Below are 22,584 nucleotides of genomic sequence, written 5' to 3' on the forward strand. Positions count from 1 at the left end.
GGCTCAGTCGGTAAAGCATCCGACTTTGGCTCAGGTCATGATCTCATGGTTCGTGGGTTCGAGCCCCGCATCAGGCTATGTGCTCACAGCTAGTTCAGCGCCTGGAGTGTGTTTTGGATTCTGTATCTCCCTCTCTCTCTGACCCTCCCCTGCTCATGCTGTCTCTCTCTCTCTCAGAAATAAATAAGAACATTTAAAAATTAAAAAAAAAAACAAAAATAAATAAAAGTTAAAATTTAAATATTCAAACACAATGGGTTCATTCAAAGTATGCTTACAGGCATTTAATAAGAGAATAGAAATTTCCTCATACCTTTGCTTTAGTTACAACTATAGAATAAAAACTTAGTGCAATAGCCATTCTCTGTAATAAATGCTGATTGGCAAATTTTCTCAAAGCAAAGTGTACAATTTTTAAATTATTTTCTATGTTCTGTTTACTGAAATGTCTGTTGAATTTCATATTAAAAAATGAAATTGTATTTTGTATAATTTTTTTCCGTTTCAGTTTACGGGTAATTTATTCCTTATCTTAATTTAGCTAAGTATCAGCGAGTGATGGATTAAGGGAAAAAAAAGGGTCCTTCATCGTGGACGAAGCAGCACTGGTGTAAATAACTAAAGTGTGTTCCTCGACAGCAGACTGCATTTTATTCAAATTTGCCTGAGAGTGGGACTTACGCAATTATTTATTAAATAAGTGAATGAATTTTCAATCTTGAACACTAGGTCTGCACTATTAGATGTCTATTACAGTACCTCAATGACTACAGTTGCTGACATTTTTAAGTTATTAAATGCCATGACCTGTGTTGAGCGCTTTCCCTTCCACCACTTGCACTCACGTTTCCCTTCCTCCCGGGGAGAGGGCGTGCCCAGCACCACGACCCGCCCTCTCTGTGCATTCGTTGGTCGAGCCCGACGTCCGTTACTGCTGAGTCCCGCCCAAACCACGCCCCCACGCAGTCTGCAGGGCCAGGAGAAGGCGTGGTCATTATGCCGCTGGACCATCGAGACCGTCTCCTCCCGTGAAAATCGGGACGCGCTCGAAGACCGGCGCCGTGACGGTGAGAGCGCGTTCCGCAGTCCCCCGGAGTGGGCGCGAGAGGCCAGCGGCCTCTGCTGGAGCACGCCCCGCCCCGGCACGCAAGCTCCGCGCGAGTTCGCGCACGCGCGCGCACACCCATCCAAGCCTCAGTCTGGCTAGAGGGGACCCGGCTGGCCGAGGTTGGGCGGCTGAGGTACAAGGGGAGGAGCCTTAGCTTCTGCCGCTGTTGCCGTCGCGATCGCCGTCGCAGCTGCGGCTGGAGAGAAGCATGTCTGCAACAAGAAACAAGAAAGTGAAGATGGCCACCAAGTCGTGCCCCGAGTGCGACCAACAGGTGGGCGCCGAGGCGGGTGTGCAGGCGGGCGGCCGTTGCTGGCGGCCGTTGACTGTGCGGAGGCCGCCTCGCCGGGTCCGGGTAGACTAGCGGGTGGGCCGGCCCTTGGGCTCGGAGGCTACAGTGGGAGCCCGGAATGGGCCGGGCTGAGCCGACGGGGTGCCAGGGAGACTCCCGGGGCCGCATTCCGGCCGGTGCCCACCTGGCGGCGTCAGCCGGGCGACTGTGTGTGTCCGGCGGCCCGCGGAGCGGGAGGGAGGCGTGGGTTTGTCTGGAGCAGACGAGGCGCCCCGTCTGGACCCTCCCCGAGTCGCCTGGCCTGGTGACAGCGGCGGGAGTGTGGGGGCAGCGGCCCAAGTGGACAAGCACAGCCCGTTCAGCTCCCTTCTACCCCGACGAGAATTCCCGATGTGCCCGGCTCCAGGCTCCTGCCACTAAGGGTTGCTTTGTTCCCATCAGCTATATATATGGTGACAAAAAGGGCCGCAGCCATAATGACATTTCCCTTTTAGATTTCATTAATTTGATGATCTTAATGTGCTTTTTAATACTTTTCATAACCCAGATAATCATTAATTTTTTCTAAATTTTTAATAGAACACCATTGATTACCAAGTTACTGTTAAAGCCCTGTTTTTCTAGGCAGTTCTCTCTTAGAATAATATGTGTCTAAATTCTTAAAAACTGATTTGCCATTCCTACCTGTATGTGGTTTCGTGAATTTTTAATATCTGCTTTATAAACTAAGATCATAAACTCATGCAATGGCTTTATGACCGCCAGTGGTCTAGTGCAGGTAGTCATTCATGCTTACTCCAGGCCCCTGGGGTAATCAGAATAGTATCAGAATTGTGGTCAATGAGGATCCTCATAGCATACTAAGAACTATCTCTGCCTCTCCAGACAGCTCAGGTGTGGAAAAAAACAAAAGAAAACCAAAAAACAAAATCCCACCCAAAAAACCCTTCCAGTGGTTTCAAGACTTAACGTGGCGTAGAAATTTCATGTTTCTCAGCCCATGAGTAAGGCCTTTGCTTCCCAGGTTTTGCAGGGAATAGTGTGATTATGTTGTACTTACGGAGGCCTAAAACTGTGACTTCTCACCGGGTACCTTCCAGTCCAGATGCCTTACTAAGGGGCCATTTTTACCATAACAATATTGCCTAATAACGCTACTTGATTAGGCTGACTGGATGAGCCGAAGTTGTATGCTTACCCAACTGAGCCACCCAGGTGCCCTGGATACATGTTCCTTTCAAGTACACATGGAACATTCTCCAAAACAGAACACATATTAGGCTGAAAAACTGGTCTCAAACTCAAAAATATCACATGCACCTTTCCTTTCTTTCTTTCTTTTTCTTTCTTTCTTTCTTTCTTTCTTTCTTTTCTTTCTTTCCTTTCTTTCTTTCTTTCCTTCCTTCCTTCTTTCTTTCTTTTCTTTCTTTCTTTTCTTTTTCTTTTTCTTTCTTTGTTTTCTTTCTTTTCTTTCTTTCCTTTCTTTCTTTTCCTTCCTCCCTCCCTTCCTTCCTTCCTTCACAAATGGGGTAGAGAGAGGGAGAGAGAAAGAATTCCAAGCAGGCTCTGTGTTGACACAGTGCAGAGCCCAGCATGGAGTTCAAACCCATAAGCTGGGAGTTTATGACCTGAGCTGAAATCGAGTTGGTTGCTTAACTGAGCCACCTAGGGGCCCTACCATGCACCTTTTCTGACCACAACACTGTAAAACTAGAAGTCAGTCACAAGAAAAAAACCTAGAAAAGAACACAAATTCATGGAGGTTAAATAACATGCTACTAAAAAATAAATGGGTCAAACAAGAAATCAAAGAGGAAATTAAAAAATATATGAAGACTTAGAGCAGAAGAAAATAAAATAGAAACCAAACAAACGAAAACCAGTAGAACATCATTTAAACCAGGAGCTTTGAAAAAATCAACAAAAATTGATAAACTTTTTTTTTTGAAAAAAAGACTCAAACAAGATCAGAAATAAAAGAGGAGAAATAACACCACAGAAATACAAAGGATTATAAGAGAATATTATGAAAAATTATATGCCAGCAAATTAGACATTCTGGAAGAAATGGATAAACTCCTAGAAACACATAAACTGCCAGAACTGAAATAGAAAGAAATAGAAAATTTGAACAGATCCATAACCACCAAATAAATGGAATTAGTAATCAAAGTCTCCCAAAAAACAGAAGTCCAGGGCCAGATGGCTTCCCAGGGGAATCTACCAAACATTTAAAGAAGAGTTAATACCTATTCTTCTCAAACTATTCTAAAAATAGAAGAGAAAGGAAAGCTTCCATATTGATTCTATGAGGCTACTGTTACCCTGATACCAAAACCAGACAAAAGAGAAGTTTAGGCTAGTATCTCTGATGAACATAGATGCAGAAATCCTCAACAAAATAGTAGTGAACCAAATCCAACAATACATTAAAGCTATAATTCACCGTAATCAAGTGGGATTTATGCAAGAGTGGTTCAATCAATATATAAATCAATCAATGTGATACATCCATAAGAGAAAGGATAAAAACCATATGATTATTGACAAAGTACAACATCCATTCATGATAGAAAGCCTCCACAAAGTAGGTCTAGAGGGAACATACCCCAGCATAATAAAGGCCATATATGAAAAACCCATAGTCAACATCATATTCAATGGGGAAAAACTGAGAACTTTTCCCCTAAGGTCGGGAGCAAGACAAGAATATCTACTCTCACCACTTTTATTCAAGAAAGTACTGAAAGTTCTAGCCACAGTAATTAGACAGCTTAATTAATTTTAAATAGTTTAATTGGACAAAATATGTTGTACTGTATGAGACGTCTTGAAAAATCTATGCTTTATTCAAGAAAAACAGCAGACTAGACTTTTTTTTTGGTGAGAAATGTTGTCTTTTATTAGGCTCCATAATATATAAATTAACATTAAATCAGTTCCCAGGATCTTCTGTCTCCTAGAAAGGAGCATATTAATTTGTAGATGTTAATATTCTACCTAAAAACTTAAGATTTTTGTAACGATTGAAGATGGTCTTCTCGTCTACTAGAAAACCTTAAGGACATATGAAAGAAAAGAACTTCAAGATCTAGACAAAAATATTTTTTATTCTGAATTAAACAAAATCAAAACTCTAAAAAAGTAGTGCTTATAAGATCCACTGGCATACTTTAAGTTGTGTAAGTTTTCTTTAAACCTGAATTCGCTCAAATGTGTTAGTATCTTTTTTTTATCTTCATGGAGACCAAACAATTACATTCACAGTAACGCTTGCTAGAATTTTGATGTCTGAGAACCCCTGCACTTTGGACAGCATCCAATTAAAACTTCAGTGTCACTTTCATTTATCAAAGAAAATATTTTATCGAGCTTCCAAAACAAATGTGAGGAGTTAAGTTGGGTTTGAATTGAAGAAAAAGGCCAAGTTAAATCTGGAAACACAGTTTTCATTTGGTGAAAGTTGAAATCCACGTACACATTCTAATTGAAGATGTGTCCTATGTAGGATTTTTCAAGATTTTAAGAGTCTACCAGGCCACACCCTTGGCTGCCTTTACTGCCTTTGCTTCGCTTTTCCCTTTCCCTTTTTCTCTCTTTGCCTTCAGCCTTTTCCTTTGTCTCTGGTTCATCCATATGGGGTATTGTCCATGCTGGTCGAGAAGACTCTTTCTGTTTCTCTTAATATCAGTCTCCATTTTCATGTCATCTTTTTCATCTTGCACCACACATTCAGTTTTCTCTTGACAGCGTTTGGGTACCACCACAGTTGCTGTCTCTTGAACATCTTTCATTAAAACATCACCGTCTATTTTAAGAATACTTTTAAGTGTTCTGAGTTCATTTGGGGCATTCTTTTTTTCTTTTCAGCACTCATCTTCCTTTTCCACTTATTCCATAAGCTTTTAGCCATATTTTACCTGGAAGGCAGTTAAGTCAGAATCTCAGAGATGGCACGCAGACCACGCTGACTGGAAGCCTCAACCTGGACCTTTTTTTTGGTTTTTAATGTTTATTTTTGAGAGAGTGTGCAAGCATAAGTGGGGGGAGGGACAGACAGAGAGAGAACGAGACAAAGACTGAGAGAATTCAAAGCAGACTCCAGGCTATTAGTGCAAAACCCAATGTGGGGCTTGAACTCACGAATCATGAGATCATGACCTGAGCCGAAGCCCAATGCTCAACTGACTGAGCCACCCAGGTGCCTCGAGAATGGACATATTTACATATTAAATTATAGCTTTCTGATTGTACTTTAAAAATAATTTTTTTAATGTTTATTTTTGAGAGAGACACAGAATATGAGAGTGGGGGAAGTGCAGAGACAGAGAGAGACAGACAGACAGACAGAAGCCAAAGCAGACTCCAGGCTTTGAGCTGTCAGCACAGAGCCCGATGCTGGGCTGGAACTCATGAGTAGTGAGATCATGTTCTCAGCCAAAGTTGGCTGCTTAACTGACTGAGCCACCCAACTGCCCCTGATTGTACTTATTCTTGTTTGTACTGTTTTGTTGAAATTCTTTTCTGGTTTTTGGTGAATAATTCTTGATTAAAGGATCGTCATTAGTGAAACTATTTTTGGAGCAGTATCTTTATTTTTTTCTTTTCAAATTGTTATTTAAATTCTAGTTGGTTAAATATGGTGCAATATTGGTTTCAGGAGTAGAATTCAGTGACTCATCACTTACATTCAACACTGAGTGCTCATCATGTGAACAATATCATTAAAAGTTGTTTTTCTTTTCTTTTTTTTTTTTTTGCAGGTGTTTAAATATTGAAATGTGAAATGTCTGAGTAAAATCACAGTGGATTGTATCAAATTGATATCCTGTTTGTGATATCAATATATGTATATGTTATATATGTATATATGGTGTCAGCATGTAATATCTATATACACACACACACACATATTATGATATGTACATATATGTATATATACATATGCATATTATATATGTGTGTGTATAATACACATAATACATATAATAGTTTTGCAAAGAGTTACTATTGGAGGAAACTAGGCAAGTGGATAAGGGTTTCTCAATAGTATTTCTTATAATTGCATGTGATCCTATTTCCTTACATAAAAAGTAAACAAAAAAGCAAAACGCAAAGAAGCCAAAAAAAAAAAAGATATGATGAAAGACTTCTATTTTTTGCCAAGATGGAGTAACAGAGAGCAGATTTTTTTCTCCTAACTGTAACATCCATAAAAGACAGGTGAAACGTTCGAAACAATGGGTTTCAGGACATTGGACATCAGGTAATGAAGGATTATGACTCAGAATTGAGATACGAATTAGATGAGCCTTACGATTGCCCTGGGTTATTGCCTTAAGAGAATTTCTGGCTGTGGCACAGGGAAAGGAAACTCAGGAGTAGCACTACAGACCTTGTTGAGGAGACAGCCAAAAGCCCAGAGAGACCTAAGAAACAAAAGATTGAAACATGTCCACAGTTTAACCCAATTAGAATTTCAAAATTTGCTGTTAGATTTTGTGCAATGAAAAGATGAAAGGGCTGATTGCTTTGTGTGTGTCTACAGCATAGGTTCTGGGTTAACTTGAACATCTGCTGAAGTGTATGAGTGGTAAACCTTTTTAGCCTAAGTTGATACTGGGGCTCAAATTACAGTTATACCTGGGATCCTACTAAATTTAAACAGAGTACCCCTATACTTTTAAAGGAGTTGGAAAATATAGAGATCTCATGGTTTGTAAGTTCGAGCCCCATGTCAGGCTTCATAGCTGGCAGCTCAGAGCCTGCTTGGGATTCTGAGTCTCCCTCTTTCTCTCTGCCCCTCCCCTGTTCATGCTCTGTATCTCTCTCTCAAAAATAAATAAACATTTAAAAAAATGTTTTAAAACAATTCTCTCTCTCCCTCTTCCTTTGCCCCTCGCCCACTCTTGTATGCCAGTCTGCTCTCTCTCTCTCTCTAAAAAATTAAATAAAAATATGTAAAGATTATGACCTACCTCTGGTAGTAAAGACTTTAGAAAAGAAAATTGGCACCTAGGTGGCTCAGTCAGTTGGACATCTGACTCGGCTCAGGTCATGATCTTTCAGTTCTGTGAATTCAAGCCCCACGTTGGGCTCTGTGCTAACAGTTCAGAGCCTGAAGCCTGCTTTGATTCTGTGTGTCCCTCTCTTTCTACCCCCCCGCCCCGACGTTCTGTCTGTCTCTCTTTCAAAAATAACTAAATATTAAAAAAAATAAAACAGAAACCTGCAGGGCTTACGAGATTTGTTCAAGGTTTTTCCTCAACTGGAGACTAGGAGAACCTATGTTTGGCATCTTTTTTTATAGTCTTCCATATTCTTTCCCTCAAACTGGCTATTGTAAATTTGTAAATGATCCTTTTCCAGTAATTGATACTGGCCCTCTTCCTCTCTCATGTTCAAACTCTTGAAGGCAGATGTTTTTTAGTATTTTCTAGAAGTTTCATCTTGAAATATTATTTGTATATGGCATAAGGTAAGAATCATTTTTTTAAAGACAGATATTATTCAAAATATCTTCTTCAACCACAACAGAATGAAGTTAGAAATCAACAACAGAAAGGAAAACTAGCAAATTCATAAATTATAGAAATTAAACAACATACTCTGAAATAACCAATGGACCATAGAAAGAAATGATGGGTTTTTAGTTCTACTTTATCATTTGTAATCAATTTGTGTCTAAGTCTTGTTCCTTCCTCCCTTTGTTTTACCTTTTTTTAAGTGTTTACATAGTTAATTCTTTTGAGAGACAGTACCAGCAGGAGTGGGGCAGAGAGAGAGGGTAAGAGAGAAATCCCAAGCAGGCTCTGTGCTGTCAGTCCAGAGCCCGATGCTGGGCTTGAACTCACAAACTGTAAGATCATGACCTGAGCTGATACCAAGACTGAGCCACCCAGGTGCCCCTCCTTCCTCCCTTTAAAATGTCTGTCAAATGTATTCTTTTTTCTTTTGAAATACATTCCCCTGCCAGCATTGCAGAACAGGCCAACAGCCTCTCATCCTGGGATTAATGTAATAGTTTCCTAACTAGTTGTTTTCTTATAATCTAATCCATGTTGTAACTATTCTGAGACATTTTAGGAAATAGTTGTTTTGTTTTGTTTGTTTGTTTTTTACTTTACATTGTTTCTGTGGCCACTCATATTAGTGTTATTAAACATTTACCATATGCATGGAACTGTAAAGGACTAGGAGAATGAGATGGGTATGATTTCCTATCTTGAATAATTTTTATGAGGAGATGGAGTTTAAATAAAAATATGATTTCTACCTTCAAGTAATTTATTGTTTTGTTGAAGAGACCACATAAACACTTGAGAAGTGTAATAAATAATAAAATAGTAACTTTTTTTCTTTTTTTTTCCCCTTCCAGGTTCCTGTTGCATGTAAATCTTGTCCCTGTGGTTATATATTTATTAAAAGGAAACTTCTAAAAGTAAAACATTCAGAGAAATCATCACCTTTTACAGGTAATTGAGAGAGTTTACCACCTCTCTGTCTTTTGTGGTTTCTTCATATAAAGTTAAAATTAATTTTTGTGAGTTAAAATTTTTTTTTTTTTGCTGGTAAAGTTATAATACTAAAATCTAGTGAAGTACATTTTGGTTTTTATTAGATACAGCAAGTCATTTACATTGATTCTTTATCCAATTTAAATGTTAACTCCTTTACTGATAAATTTTGTAGCAAATTTTAATGAGAAATTTTAATTAGATAATGTTAACTGGGAAAAAGGAAACCTTGATTTTAGTATTAGAATATTTTTTAGTACCACTTAATTTTTTTCAATTCACTGATTTAGACTAGCTGCAAAGCTGCTGACTTCAATTTTATTTGAGATTGTAGCTTTCTCTCTAAAAATTAGAAATCTGGATTTATACCATAAGTGTAGTGAGAGGTAGGTTTTTGTTACTCTTATTTTTTGCTATGATAAAGTCACATTTGTAATAATAGTCAACCCAAAATGGCAATAGATTTATTATCAACAATTATTGAGTACCTAACATATGCCATATACTATGTATTTTGGGCATACAGTAATAAATCTACTACCAAGATAGGTTCATTGTGGTCATAATGGTTGAAGGTATATGCAGAGGAATATACATATGGGATATATGGAGAAAATATCAGTAATAAGTGCTGGGTAGGAAATTAAAATAGGGTACTGTCCTAGAGGTTAACTTGAAAGCTACTTTTGATTGAATGCTCAGGGAATGCATCTCTGAGGAGGAGATATTTGATAAGGTCTGAATAGATGAAGGGGCTAAACATATGAAAACCAGGGAAAGCAAATTCTAGGCAGAGGAAAAAACAAAGACAGGATTTATTCCAGGAATGCAGGATTGGTATCATATAAGAAAACCTGTTAGTGTCATATACCATGTTAATAAATATAAAGAAAAAATAAACTCAGTAGACTAAGAAAACCTTTGGCAAAATAAGTACCCATTCATTATAGAGATACTCAAGAAAATAGGAATTGAAGACAACTTAAAAAAATTTTTTTTAATGTTTATTTTTGAGAGGAGAGAGAGACAGAGTGAGCAAGGGAGGAACAGAGAGAGGGAGACACAGAATCTGAAGCAGGCTCCAGGCTCTGAGCTGTCAGCACAGAGCTCACTGTGGGGCTCGAACTCATGAACTGCGAGATCATGCCCTGAGCCAAAGTCAGATGTTTAACCAACTAAGCCACCCAGGCGCCCCTTGAAGACTACTTTTTTAACCTGATGAAGTGTACATCTTCGCATTAAAACTATATCTTTAAATGGGAGGAACACTATAGGCATTTCCATTAATATCAGGAACAAGCATCTACACTATCTTCTCTACTGTTTAGCATTATGTTAGAAGTAAATTAGCCAAGTGAATTAAATAAGAGAAATCAGTAAGAGGTATAAAAATGGGTAAAGAACAAGTAGAACAATACCTATTTACAGATCAGAGTATAACTACTCCAGAGAATCAATAATAAACTAACTCCTACAGTAAAAGAATTCAGTAAGGATCAGGATTTAAAATTAACATATAAAAATCAACTTTCATATATACAGATAGCTAAACTGAACATAATGTTAGAGGAAAGCCTATTGACAATAGCAACATGGAGGATTAAATGTTTAGGAATAAACTTAATAAGAAAGGTATAAAACCTATACAAAGAAAATTGAAAACACTCCTAAAAGACACTAAAGCACATTTAAGCAAATGGTAAAATGTCCTTTGTTCCTGACTAGGATGATTCAAAATCATAAAAATGTTAATCCTCCCAAGTTAATTTATAAAATCAGTGCAATCTTAATAAAAATTCTAATAAGTTTTATTGAGTCAGACAAGCTGATTTTAAGGTTCATGTGGAAAAACAAACATGCAAAAATAACCAGTAAAATCATCAGTTGGCATTTAGTAAGAGTCCGCAAGAAATTAAATGGGAAATAATAGTCTTTTCTGTAAATAGTGTTGGGATACCATGCAAAAAGAATGAAGTTGGGAACCTAGCTCATGCCACATATAAAATTAATTCAAAATAGATCATAAACCTGGGGCGCCTGGGTGGCTCAGTCGGTTAAGCATCCGGCTTCAGCTCAGGTCATGATCTCATGGTTTCTGGGTTTGAGCCCTGCTTTGGGCTCTGTGCTGACAGCTAGCTCAGAGCCTGGAACTTGTTTCGGATTCTGTTTGTCTCCCCCTCTCTCTGACCTTCCCTTGCTCACGCTGTCTCTCTCTCTCTCTCAGAAGTAAATAAAAAACATTTAAAAAATTAAGAAAAAAGAATTCAGTTAAAAAAAATAGATCATAAAATAAACCTAAATGATAAGAGCTAATGAAACTAAAACTCCTAGAGCAAAGCATAGCAGTACACCTTAGTGACCTTAGGTTAGGCAGTGTTTTCTTAAATATGACACCCAATGCTCAAATGACATACATAAATACATACATACTACATATATTAATTGATTATATAAATATTCAAAACTTTTTGCTGCAGATATCATCAAGAAAATAGACAACTTACAGAATGGGAAAAACTATTTGCAAATCACATATCTGATAAGGTACTTTTATCTGGAATGTATAAAGAATTCTTATCCTCAATAATAAAAAGAGAAATAACTCATTTAAAAAATGGACAAAGGACTTGAATAGGATTGGTCCAAAGAAGATATACAAATGACCAACAACTATACCAAAAGATTTTTGTAAGTCATTAGAGAAATGCGAATCAAAACCATGAGATACACTACTTGACACCACTAAGATGCAGTAATAGAGACAGAAAATAACAAGTTTTGGAGAGGAAGTGGAAAAGTTGAAACACTCCTACATTGCTCTTAGGAATGTAAAATGGTATAGACACTTTGAAAACAATCTATCAGTTCCTCAAATGGTTAAAAACACACAATTAAAATACGATCCAGCAATTCCACTCTTAGGTATAAACCCAAGAGAGTTGAAAACAGAACTGGACACAAAACCTTCTTTGTGAATGTTATTAGCAGTATTATTCATAATAGCTAAAAAGAGACAGTCCTGATGTCCATCAACGATAATCAACAAATGTGGTATATCCATATAATGGAATATTATTGACAGTAAAAAGAAAGGAAATATTGATATGTACTACAACATGAATGACTCCTGAAAATGTGCTATGTGAGAGAAGTCAGTTATAAAAGGTCACGTATTTTATGATCCTAATTATAAGAAATGTTCACATAGACAGATATATAAATAGTAAATAGATTAATGGTTTAGGGCTGGGAAAAGGTGAGGGTGAGAATAGGGAACAATTGTTAATTAGACACAGTTTCTTTTGAAAGAGGAAAAGTGTCCTAAAAGTGGATTCACATCCCTGTGAGTATACCGAAAATCACCAAATTGTATGTTTTAAATGGGTAAATTGTATGGGATGTAAATTATATCTCAATAAAACCAATTTTATAAATAGCCAGAGAAACACTTAAAAAGAGAAACTATAAGGGTTGAATTGCCCTACTAATTAAAACGTGGCATTGGCAGGGACAAATAGACCAGTGGAAAAGAATAAAAAAGTCAGAATTAGGCCCAGATTCCTATGGAAAGTTAGTATATGAGAAAGGTGGTATTTCAGATTATTAGGGTAAAGATGGACCTTTTCTTCTTTTTTTAAAAAAAATTTTTTTAATGTTTTATTTATTTCTAGGAGAGAGAGAGAGAGACAGCGTGAGCAGGGGAGGGTCAGAGAGAGAGGGAGTCACAGACTCTGAAACAGGCTCCAGGCTCTGTGCTGGCAGTCAGCACAGAGCCTTATGCGGGGCTCGAACCCACGAACCGCGAGATCATGACCTAAGCGAAAGTCGGACGCTTAACCGACTAAGCACCCAGGCGCCCCTCTTCTTTTTTTTTTATTGTGGTAACATACACACAATATCATTTTAACTACTTGTAAGTGTACAATTAAGTGGTATTAAAGTCATTCACAATTCTGTATAGCCATCACTGCTATTTATACTTAAAACTTTTTTTATCATTCCCAACATAAACACTATACCCATTAAACAATCTCTTCCTCTCCACTCCTCCCCCAAATCTCCCCCAAATCCCTGGAAATCTCTCCTTTGTGTCTCTGTAAATGTGCTTATTCCAGGTACCTCATATATAAGTGGAATTATATAATATTTGTCCTTCTGTGTTTGGCTTATTTTACTAAGCATAATGTTTTCAAAGCCTATATATGTTGTATATATAAAAATTTCATTACTTTTTATGGCTGAATAATTACCATTATATATATATATACTACATTTTTTAAATTAATTCATCTGCTGATGGACACTAGGGTTGTTGTAATGAACATTGGTATACAGATATCTGTTTGAATCCTTGGTTTCAGTTCATACCTAGGAGTGGAATTGCTGGGTCATATGGTAGTTTTATGTTTAACCTTTCGAAGAAATGTAAAAATCTTTTCTGTAGTGGTTGCACTATTTTACATTCCCATAAGCAATGCATGAGGGTTCCAATTTTTCTATATTTGGACCAACATTTATCATTTTCTGATTTTTTTTTAATTATAGCCATCCTAGTAGGTGTAAACTGTTATCTTACTGGGTTTTGATATACATTTCCCTAAACACTAGCAATTTTAAGCATCTTTTCACGTGCTTATGGCCATTTGTATATCTTCTTTGGAGAAATGTCTATTCAACTCCTTTGCCCATTTTTAATTGGGCTGTTTTGGTTGGTTGTTAAGCTATAGAAACTCTTTATGTATTTTCAGTATTAATCCCTTGTCAGAAGTATGCTTTGCAAGTATTTTCTCCCATTTTGTAGGTTGTCTTTTTACTTTTTTGATAGCGTCCTTTGAGGCACAAAATTCTCCATTTTGATGAGGTCCAACTTACCTAATTTTTCTTTGATTTTTATTGTTAATTGTGGTAACATACAAAAAATATAAAATTTACCATCCTAATTATTTTTAAGTATATAGTTCATAGTATTAAGTACCTTCACATCTTTGTACTGTGGATCTCCAGAATCTTTTCATCTTCCCAAACTGAAACTCCCATCACCTTGGTGATGGCAACTCCCATTCCTCCTTCCCCCACTAGTCTCTGCTAACCTCTATTCTACTTTCTGTCTCTAAGAGTATGACTATTCTAGCTATGCCCTTTAAGTAGAATCACACAATATGTCTTTTTGTGACTGTTTTATTTCACTTACCATCATATCTTCATGGTTCATCTGTGTTGTAGGATGTGTCAGAATTTCCTTTCTCTCTTTTGTTTTTTAGAGAGAGAGATAGCAGGGGAGGAGCAGAGGGAGAAAGAGAATCTTAAGCAGGCTCCACTCTCAGCATGGATCCTGATGTGGAGCTCAATCCCACAACCCTAGGATCAAGACCTGAGCCAAAATCAAGAGTCAGATGCTCAACCAACTGAGCCATCCAGGCACCCCAGAACTTCCTTCTTTTTAAGGCTGAATAATATTCCATTGTATGTAATTACCACATTTTCTTTATCCATTTATTGGTTGATAGACACTTGGGTTGTTTCCACCTTTTGGCCATTGTGAATAATGATGCTGTGAATGTGGGTGTATAAATACCTCTTTGAGACTCTGTATTCAGTTCTTTTGGATATATTCCCAGAATTGGAATTATTGGATCATATGGTAATTCTGTTCTTAATTTTTGAGAAACCAACATGTTTTCCATAGAGGCTTGTATCATTTTCTGTTCTCACCAACTGTGCCCAAGGGTTCCACTTTCTCTATGTCTTTGCTAACATTTGTTATTTTCTCTTACTAGTAGCTGTCCTGTTGGGTGTGAGTTGATATCTCATTGTGGTTTTGATTTGCATTTCCCTAATGATTAATGATGTTGAGCATCTTACCAAATCCTTGTTGGCCTTGTGTATATTTTTGTTTAAGAAATATTTATTCAAGGGGTGCCTGGGTGGCTTAGTCAGTTAAGCGTCCTACTTTCGCTTAGGTCATGATCTCACAGTTTGTGGGTTCGAGCCCCGCTTCGGGCTCTGTGCTGACTGCCAGCTCAGAGCCTGGAGCCTGTTTCAGTCTGTGACTCCCTCTCTCTCTGACCCTCCCCTGCTCACGCTGTCTCTCTCTCTGTCTCCTAGAAATAAATAAACATTTTTAAAAAAATGAAATATTTATTCAAGTACTTTGCTCATTTTAAAATCTGGTTATTTGTGGGGTGCCTCAGAGGCTCAATCGGTATGGCATCCAACTTTGGCTCAGGTCATGAATTTGCGGTTCGTGGGTTTGAGTCCTACATTGGGCTTTGTGCTCACAGCTCAGAGCCTAGAGCCTGCTTTGGATTTTGTGTCTCCCTCTCTTCTCTATTCCCCCTTCCTGCTTGTGCTCTGTCTCTCAAAAATTAATAAGCGTTAATTTTTTTTTTAATCTAGCTATTTGTATTTTGTTGTTGAGTTGTAGGAGTTCTATATATATTCTGGATATTTATCCCTTATCAGATATGTGATTTGGAAATATTCTATTCTGTAGGTTGCCTCTTCACTATTAGTTGTGTCTTTTGCCCTGAAGTTTTAAATTTTGATGTAGTCCAGTTTACCTATTGTTACTTTTGTTGTCATATCCATTAAATTGTTGCCAAATCCAGTGCCATGATGATTTTCCTTAAAGTTCTCTTAAAGACTTTTGTAATTTTAGTTTTTACATTTAGGTCTTTGATCCATTTTTGAATTAATTCTTGTATAAGGTCTGGGTTAGGGTCCAACTTCATTCTTTTACCTGTGGATATATAGTTTTCTCAGTACCATTTGTTGAAAAACCATCCTTTCACACTGAATGGTCTTAACACCCTTGTTGAAAATCAGTTGACCATATGTGTGAGGGTTTCTTTCTAATCCATTGGTCTTTATATTTGTTCTTATGCCCATACCATATTGTTTTAATTATTGTGGCTTTGTAGTAAGTTTCAAAGTTGGGAAGTGTGAATTCTCCAACCTTACTCTTTTACAAGATTATTTTGATTATTCAGGGCCCCTTATGATTCCATATGAAAATGAGGATCTGCTTTTCCATTTCTGCCAAAAAGGCTATTGGACTTTTGATAGGGATTACGTTGAATTTGTAGATTGCTTAGGTAATACTGACATCTTAATGATGTTAAGTCTTCCTATCTATGAATATGATTGTCTTTTCATTTATTTAGATCTTAATTTCTTTCAGCAGTGTTTTCAGCATAAAATCTTACCTCCTTGTTTAGAGTTATTCGTAATTATTATTTTTGGTGCTGTTATAAGTGGAATTACTTTTTTAGTTTTCTCTTCAGGTTATTCATCACTGGTGTATAAAAGCAGAACTGATTTTTATTCTTGTATTTGACAACTTTGCTGAACTTTGGAAAGGTTTTGGAAACTTTTTTTTGGAAATGATCTACTTTTTTTCATGGAACAATGAATGATCCACTTTTAGCATTTCCCAAATGTCTACCCACTTGTCCCTGCACTATTATTAAAAGAGCCATCTTTATCCCCCACTAACATGAGTTAATTCCTATATGGTTGGTGTGTAGGCTTGCTAACTGAGACTTAAAATCCAGAAGCATTAAAAGAAAAGATTGATAAATTTCACTAAATTAAATTCTTGCATAGAAAAAAAAATCCCATAAGTAAAAATTTGTCAAAGAGAAACTGGGGGAAAAATTCACAATGTATACCCTTAAAAAGGACAATATTTTTTATATTTAAACAGCTCGTAAAATTTGAGGGACAAAAGCTTTTCAGGTTGCAGTGTCAGGCAGTGAGGAGCTCTTGTCCACACTGGCAGCCATGCAGTCCAGTGGCCCTCTGCAGTCCATGCAGGTCCTTGGACACAAGAAGATGGCCAGTGCACTTCTGGTGCATTGCAAACAGGGCAACAGCCTTATCCAGATGAACGGACAGCCCCTGGAGATGATCTGTCAGTGCACACTGTAGTACAAGCTACTGGAATCTGTTCTGCTTCTGGGCAAGGAATGATTTCCTGGGATGGATGTTTGAATCTGCGTGAATGGTGGTAGTCATGTGGTCCAGATTTGCACAGTTCACCAGTCTCAGCTCCAAAGCCCTGGTGTCCCTATTACTAGAAATACGTGGATGAGGCTTCCAAGGAGCCCACAGACATCCCCATCCAGTATGACTGGATCCTGCTGGTGGTAGTGGATCCCCATCACAGCAAATCCAAAAAGTTCGGAGGCCCTGGTACCCATATTTTCTACCAGAAATCCTATTGATAAGCCCATCATGAAGATTAGAGTTCACCTTGGTAATAAACAATGGTTATGAGATTTAAGGTTTCAAAATAAAACAAAACAAAAGATTTGAGGGACAGAGTTCCAAAAGCCTGATATAAAAATGTGAATCAGACATGAAGAGACAACTCAAAAAAATAAGACATGGTAATGGCCTGAAGTATATTAAAAAAACGTTCAAATTCACTCATAATTAGAGAAATGCAAATTAAAATAATACCTATCAATGAAAAAAATTGTTGAATATGACAGTATACTTTGTTGGTGAAGCTGTGGAGAAATGGATACTCCCATACATTGCTGTTGAGAACGTGAATTGTTATAATCCTTTGGAAGGGAAATTTGGTAATAACTAAAAATATGTATTTATTTACTTTCTTTAATAATGTTTTTATTTATTTCTGAGAGAGAAAGAGGCAGAGTGAGCAGGGAAGGGTCAGATAGAAGGAGATACAGAATCCGAAGCAGGCTCCAGGCTCTGAGCTAGCTGTCAGCACAGAGCCCGATGTGGGGCTCGAACCCATGAACTGTGAGATCATGACCTGGGCTGAAGTTGGACACTTAACTGACTGAGCCACCCAGGCGCCCCCGTATTTATTTACTTTTGACCCAGGAGGAAATGTGAACCTGGACAAACAGTTCTTTCATATACCTGAAATATTATTTTTATTCATTTACACCCAAAATTATGTATGAAGCCAAAGAAAGTGAAGCAATAAATTGAAAGAAGGATAATTCCATAGTAAATAAGGATTTAGAAAATGTAAAGAACACGTGAAGTAGCAGTCATTCAGATCATGTGAAACAGGGAAGAGGACACCTAAAAATACTTCTGTAAAAAAACATAAGAAACAGGTGTTTATGAGCCCATATGGGAGAATTTTTTTCTAAGCATTAAACTTATCTGAAATCTTAATTTGATAGTACAGAAAAAATTAGTGTGGCATTGAGTTCCTAGACTGAAAAGCACAACTTATATTTTAGTTCAAAATCATTTATTTTAAAGTAATATTTACAAAATTACTAGAAATTGTATTCTTATTGTAAAGTCATCTGCTTGATATAAACTGATGGCAGCAGAACACAGTGGTAAAAAAACGTGTGTTTTCCAGATGAAATTTCTAAGAACGTGTGTTCACCAGATGAAATTTCCGACATTTGACTAGTTGAAACTTGACCATGATTGGTAAAGTTGATATCAGGTCTGTTTTCAGGTATGTTGTTTAGTATTCATAATGATATTATGGTCTTCAGTTTTCTTCGATGGCTGAGTTTTTATTGTTTGTTTCCCCCACAGAAGTGGACTGTACCATATCTTTGAAAGATTTGCGAATACTGTTTTTATATGAATTTAAACTAGGACATAGTGCAGCCACGGCAAGTAGAAACATCAATTCTGTGTTTGGAGAAGGCTCTGTTAGTGAAAGGACTGTCCGGTGGTGGTTTGAAAAATTTCGTTCTGGGGATCTGAGTCTGAAAAATGAGCCTCGAGGGAGACCCAAATCTGTTTTAAATGAAGATCAATTGAGAGCCATGGTGGAAGCTAACCCCAAAACAGCAATTAGAGGCCTTGCAGCAGACTTAGGAGTTTCTGCTACAACAATTTCTCGACATCTGGCTGCAATAGGAAAGGTGAAAAAGTTGGACAAATGGGTAGGTACCACACCAACTGATGGATGATCATAAATGGAGATGATTAGAGATGTGCTCATACCTTAGGATTTGAAAGAGCAGAGACCTATTCTGGGGAGGATCATAAGCTTTGACAAAAAATGAAAGTGGTCTGGACAATGGCTGGATGTTGATGAAGTTTCCAAACGTGTGAAAATCATCATTGCAACCAAAATGAAGGTTCTAGTAATAATGGTGGTCTCCAAAGAGAATATTTATTACTTTTAACCCAGACAAAACTAACAGTAGCATCTTATTGTCAAGGGGTTGAAGTTATGTATAAAAGTGGACGTAAAAGCACTCTGCATTCATTAACAGACATGGACCTATACTTTTTGATGACAACATTTGACCACTGCAATTGCAGACCACCCTAGGGAATAACTGAATTAGGCCAAGAACTTTTGCCATATCCCTCACACTCACCTGACCTTTTTTCATCAGATTACCACCTTTTTCATCATTTGGAAGTCATCATTGGAAGAAACAACATTCTCCAATAGAGAACAAGGATTTGTATAACTGTTAACAATACTGAATTTTATACATATATAATTTAATATTTGGAGAAACTTGTCATTTGGAGAAAGCAGTTATGTGCTAACAGCACATATTTTGGTTGAATAAAACTTTTTCTGAAAAATATAACATTTTCATTTTTATATAAAGGCATATTCATATGGTTTAACCTAATAGCTTCCCAGACCATGGCAGAACATGAAGACTGAAAGGTACCAAATGTCCTGGAAAACTACAAGCTGTCTCTCAGTTTTGGGCAGTTTCTACATTGGAGGAATGTAGAACAACCCAAAGTGTATATAAGTTTGAAAGATGCTTAGGAGTCAGCCATGCAAAGATCTGGGTGTAAAGAGGGTTTTAGAGAGATGAGAAGCCTCATCAAAAGCTCTCAGGCTCTGAGAAAATATTTTCTGAATAAAGAAATGAAAGCATGTTTCTAACACCAAAACCCATGCACACAATAGACATGGCACAATAGTGCTTTTGAATGATAATACTTACTGTCACATAGAGCCAATCCCTTTCACATGTTTTCCATTCTTATTCTTTATTTTTTGATAAATAAAATATGACCTATTCTGGAGAGGAAAGTGTGACCATTATGTCAGAGACTATAATTAATGGGCTTTTTATGGTTTTGTAGCTAGGTTGCAGTTACTCCTTGGGGCATCCAGGGATTAAGTTGGGATAAAGATACTGATGGTCCTCTTCCTGATGTTCTCCCTTCTGACAACCGGCTATGTCTACTCCCTGAGGGAGAGTTAGGGAATCCTAAAAGCTAAGAGGTGAGAGAAGGATATCCTGGAATGGATCTTACTTGGAGAGAGAGACAGAAAGAGGGAAGAAGGGAGAGGAATGGAAGGAAAGCTGGAATGGAAATTCCCTAAAGTAGAATTGACTATGAGCCAAAGAATTAAAGACCATGGGATGCATTACTGCAAATTTAAAAAAAAAAAAAAAAAGTGTCCTTTTCTTTGGGTTGCAGCCCTGCACTATGACAGAGGCTTTGTGAGCAGAGTGCCTTTCAGTTCTAATTTACTCTCCTGGCTGGATGCCCTGGTCTGAAGTCACCTGCTCATTTTACTGCCCCATCCTTGGATTGTCCAGGAATCTATTTGGTGTTTTTGTGGGCTTTTGCTTACTCTCAAGAGAGAATGAAGCCTAAGATTTAGCTCAAACTGATAGGGTAACCAGGCTGAAACCAGTAGTATGGGAAGGACTTTATATGAAAGGCAGCAAGTACAAGGGTGAGGTCAAATGGTCACAGAGGATTGCCCAATGTGAAAGAAAGTGGTGTATAGTTACTTAGTCTGAGTAGTAGTTGCTTTATGGCCATCCACCCTTTCCTCATTTCTCAGACCCCTTGTCAGACTTCCAGAGCTGGATCCTAGACTTTTGTCTAAAACAGCTAGTAGATATCCTTGTTCAGCCCAAATGAGTGGTTTGGGGATGGGTAGGCAACCCAAAAAGAAGCAGTGAAATGTGATGAGACATGGAAAGGAGCAGTTACAGAATGTTCAGTTATCCTAGCAATAATCCTTACCACCTCCAAGAAAGGGTATAGACTTGAGAGGCAGAAATGACTCCTGGATTGAGTTGTGCCTTTAGTGGCACACAGCTATTAGTGTATTTTGGTTATGTGAGATGGCAAGTCCTCTTTTTGCTTAAACTATTTTGGAGAGCTGGGCTATCTATTTTGGCAGAAGAAAGTTTCCTGACTCGATACTCTCCCCTGAGCTTTACTTAACTATAAAATGAAGTTCATGATACCACCTTGCAAGGTTTGGGGATCAAGAGGGGACAATATAAAACACAGACATGGAGTAGATGCCCAATAAGTAGTATTTAATACTATGAAAAGTAAGAGCAGAAGAAACAAAGTAAGGTGTGTGGGATACCTCTGGAGGCCCTTCTGTGTCCAGGGTAGCTAGTTGGGCTGAGTTCAGTGCTCACTGAAGGCTGGTGCCTGGCTTGGACTGTCCAGAGTTACTCAGCTATAGAAGAGGGCTGACCTTTTCAGTCACTTTGAGCCTGTGGCTTTTCTGTAAATAGCAACTACAACTTTTTTGTTTTAAGATTATTTTGAGAGAGCACAAGTGGGGGAAAGGCACAAGAGAGAGGGAGAGAGGGAGAGAGAGAATCCCAAGCAGCTAACAGGGCAAAGTCCAACATGGGACTCCATCTCACAAACTGAGATCATGACCAGAGCCAAAATCAAGAGTTGAACACTCAATCAACTGAGCTACCTATGTGCCCGAAACTACAGCTTTAAATTTGTAACTAGGAGCTATATTAGATTTTCAAGAAAAATGAGTAATTTTATACACATAAAGTCCTGCCAAGCATCCCAGCATGCTTATTCTCCTTTCCACTTGGGGGGTGGGAGGAGCTTTAAGAGGTTCCTTGGTAGAAACTTTGGTTTGAGTGTCAAAATAAAGGAATGAGATGGAAGCTGCTACATCTCATCTCCCTGTCATGTCCCTGAAGTAGCTTGGGTCCTGATTATAAAAGGGAATATTTGATTTACTTATGTGACTCTTGATCTCAGTGTTGTGAGTTAGAGCCCTGTGTTGGGGGTAGAATTTACTTAAAACAAAAAACAAAGTGGCTTTGAATAGCCATTTTGGTTTATTAAGTATGTAATTGCCATTATTAAAGAAGCTCCTGCCTAGTCTGATTGCTTCTTGTGAGACTAGAGCACCTACAGTTACTTTAATAGCATGCATGAAAGATCTTGGGTAAAGTTAGAGATAGGATCAAAGACCAGTGGAAAGTAGACTCTCTTCCAGGACCTGTCAGTAGGTTGGACTCTCCTTTCTGTTGGTGCTTTGGTCACAAAGCCTCCTTTCACTTCCTCTTAGCTAATCTGCCCATGTTGCTACTGTTCTTCACCTTATTACCTCTACCCATCATGCACATTTCCCCCATGATGCATTACCTGATTACTCCACCCCACTACAGGTCAGGTCTCCTTGTCAGTGGCCTTAGAGCCCCAGTATGTTTCCTTGTAATTGTCATCACAGTAGTTACATATTTATTGGTTTGATAGTATGTGTTTGTCATCTCTGCTAGATTATAAGATTCACAACAATAGGGACTTTTTTCCTCACAAGATCATAACACCATCAAGAGCACAAGGTCCAGCACATGGTAGGTACCTAGTAAATGTTTGTTAAATGAATGAATAAGTGTTAGGGCCAGTGTCATTCACTTTATAGAAAATCCTTGTTTTCG

General features: G+C 37.8%; 1 protein-coding gene and 2 pseudogenes across 1 annotated transcript; 2 read left to right on the top strand and 1 right to left on the bottom strand.

The window, feature by feature from the left end:
- The first annotated feature begins 1,007 nt into the window (after positions 1-1,007).
- On the top strand, positions 1,008-19,298 carry LOC144221013 (histone-lysine N-methyltransferase SETMAR-like). Its single transcript, XM_077751391.1, has 3 exons — positions 1,008-1,382; positions 8,779-8,875; positions 18,458-19,298. Exons 1-3 carry the CDS (start codon positions 1,317-1,319, stop codon positions 18,838-18,840), a joined length of 546 nt encoding a protein of 181 aa, XP_077607517.1. The 5' UTR covers positions 1,008-1,316; the 3' UTR covers positions 18,841-19,298.
- LOC144221034 (protein LLP homolog pseudogene) lies at positions 4,931-5,313 on the bottom strand (annotated as a pseudogene).
- On the top strand, positions 16,700-17,429 carry LOC144220996 (small ribosomal subunit protein uS9 pseudogene; annotated as a pseudogene).
- Positions 19,299-22,584: the final 3,286 nt, after the last annotated feature.

The sequence above is a fragment of the Crocuta crocuta genome, unplaced genomic scaffold (genome assembly GCF_008692635.1).
Source record: "Crocuta crocuta isolate KB4526 unplaced genomic scaffold, BGI_CrCroc_1.0 scaffold124, whole genome shotgun sequence".
NCBI lineage: Eukaryota > Metazoa > Chordata > Mammalia > Carnivora > Hyaenidae > Crocuta > Crocuta crocuta.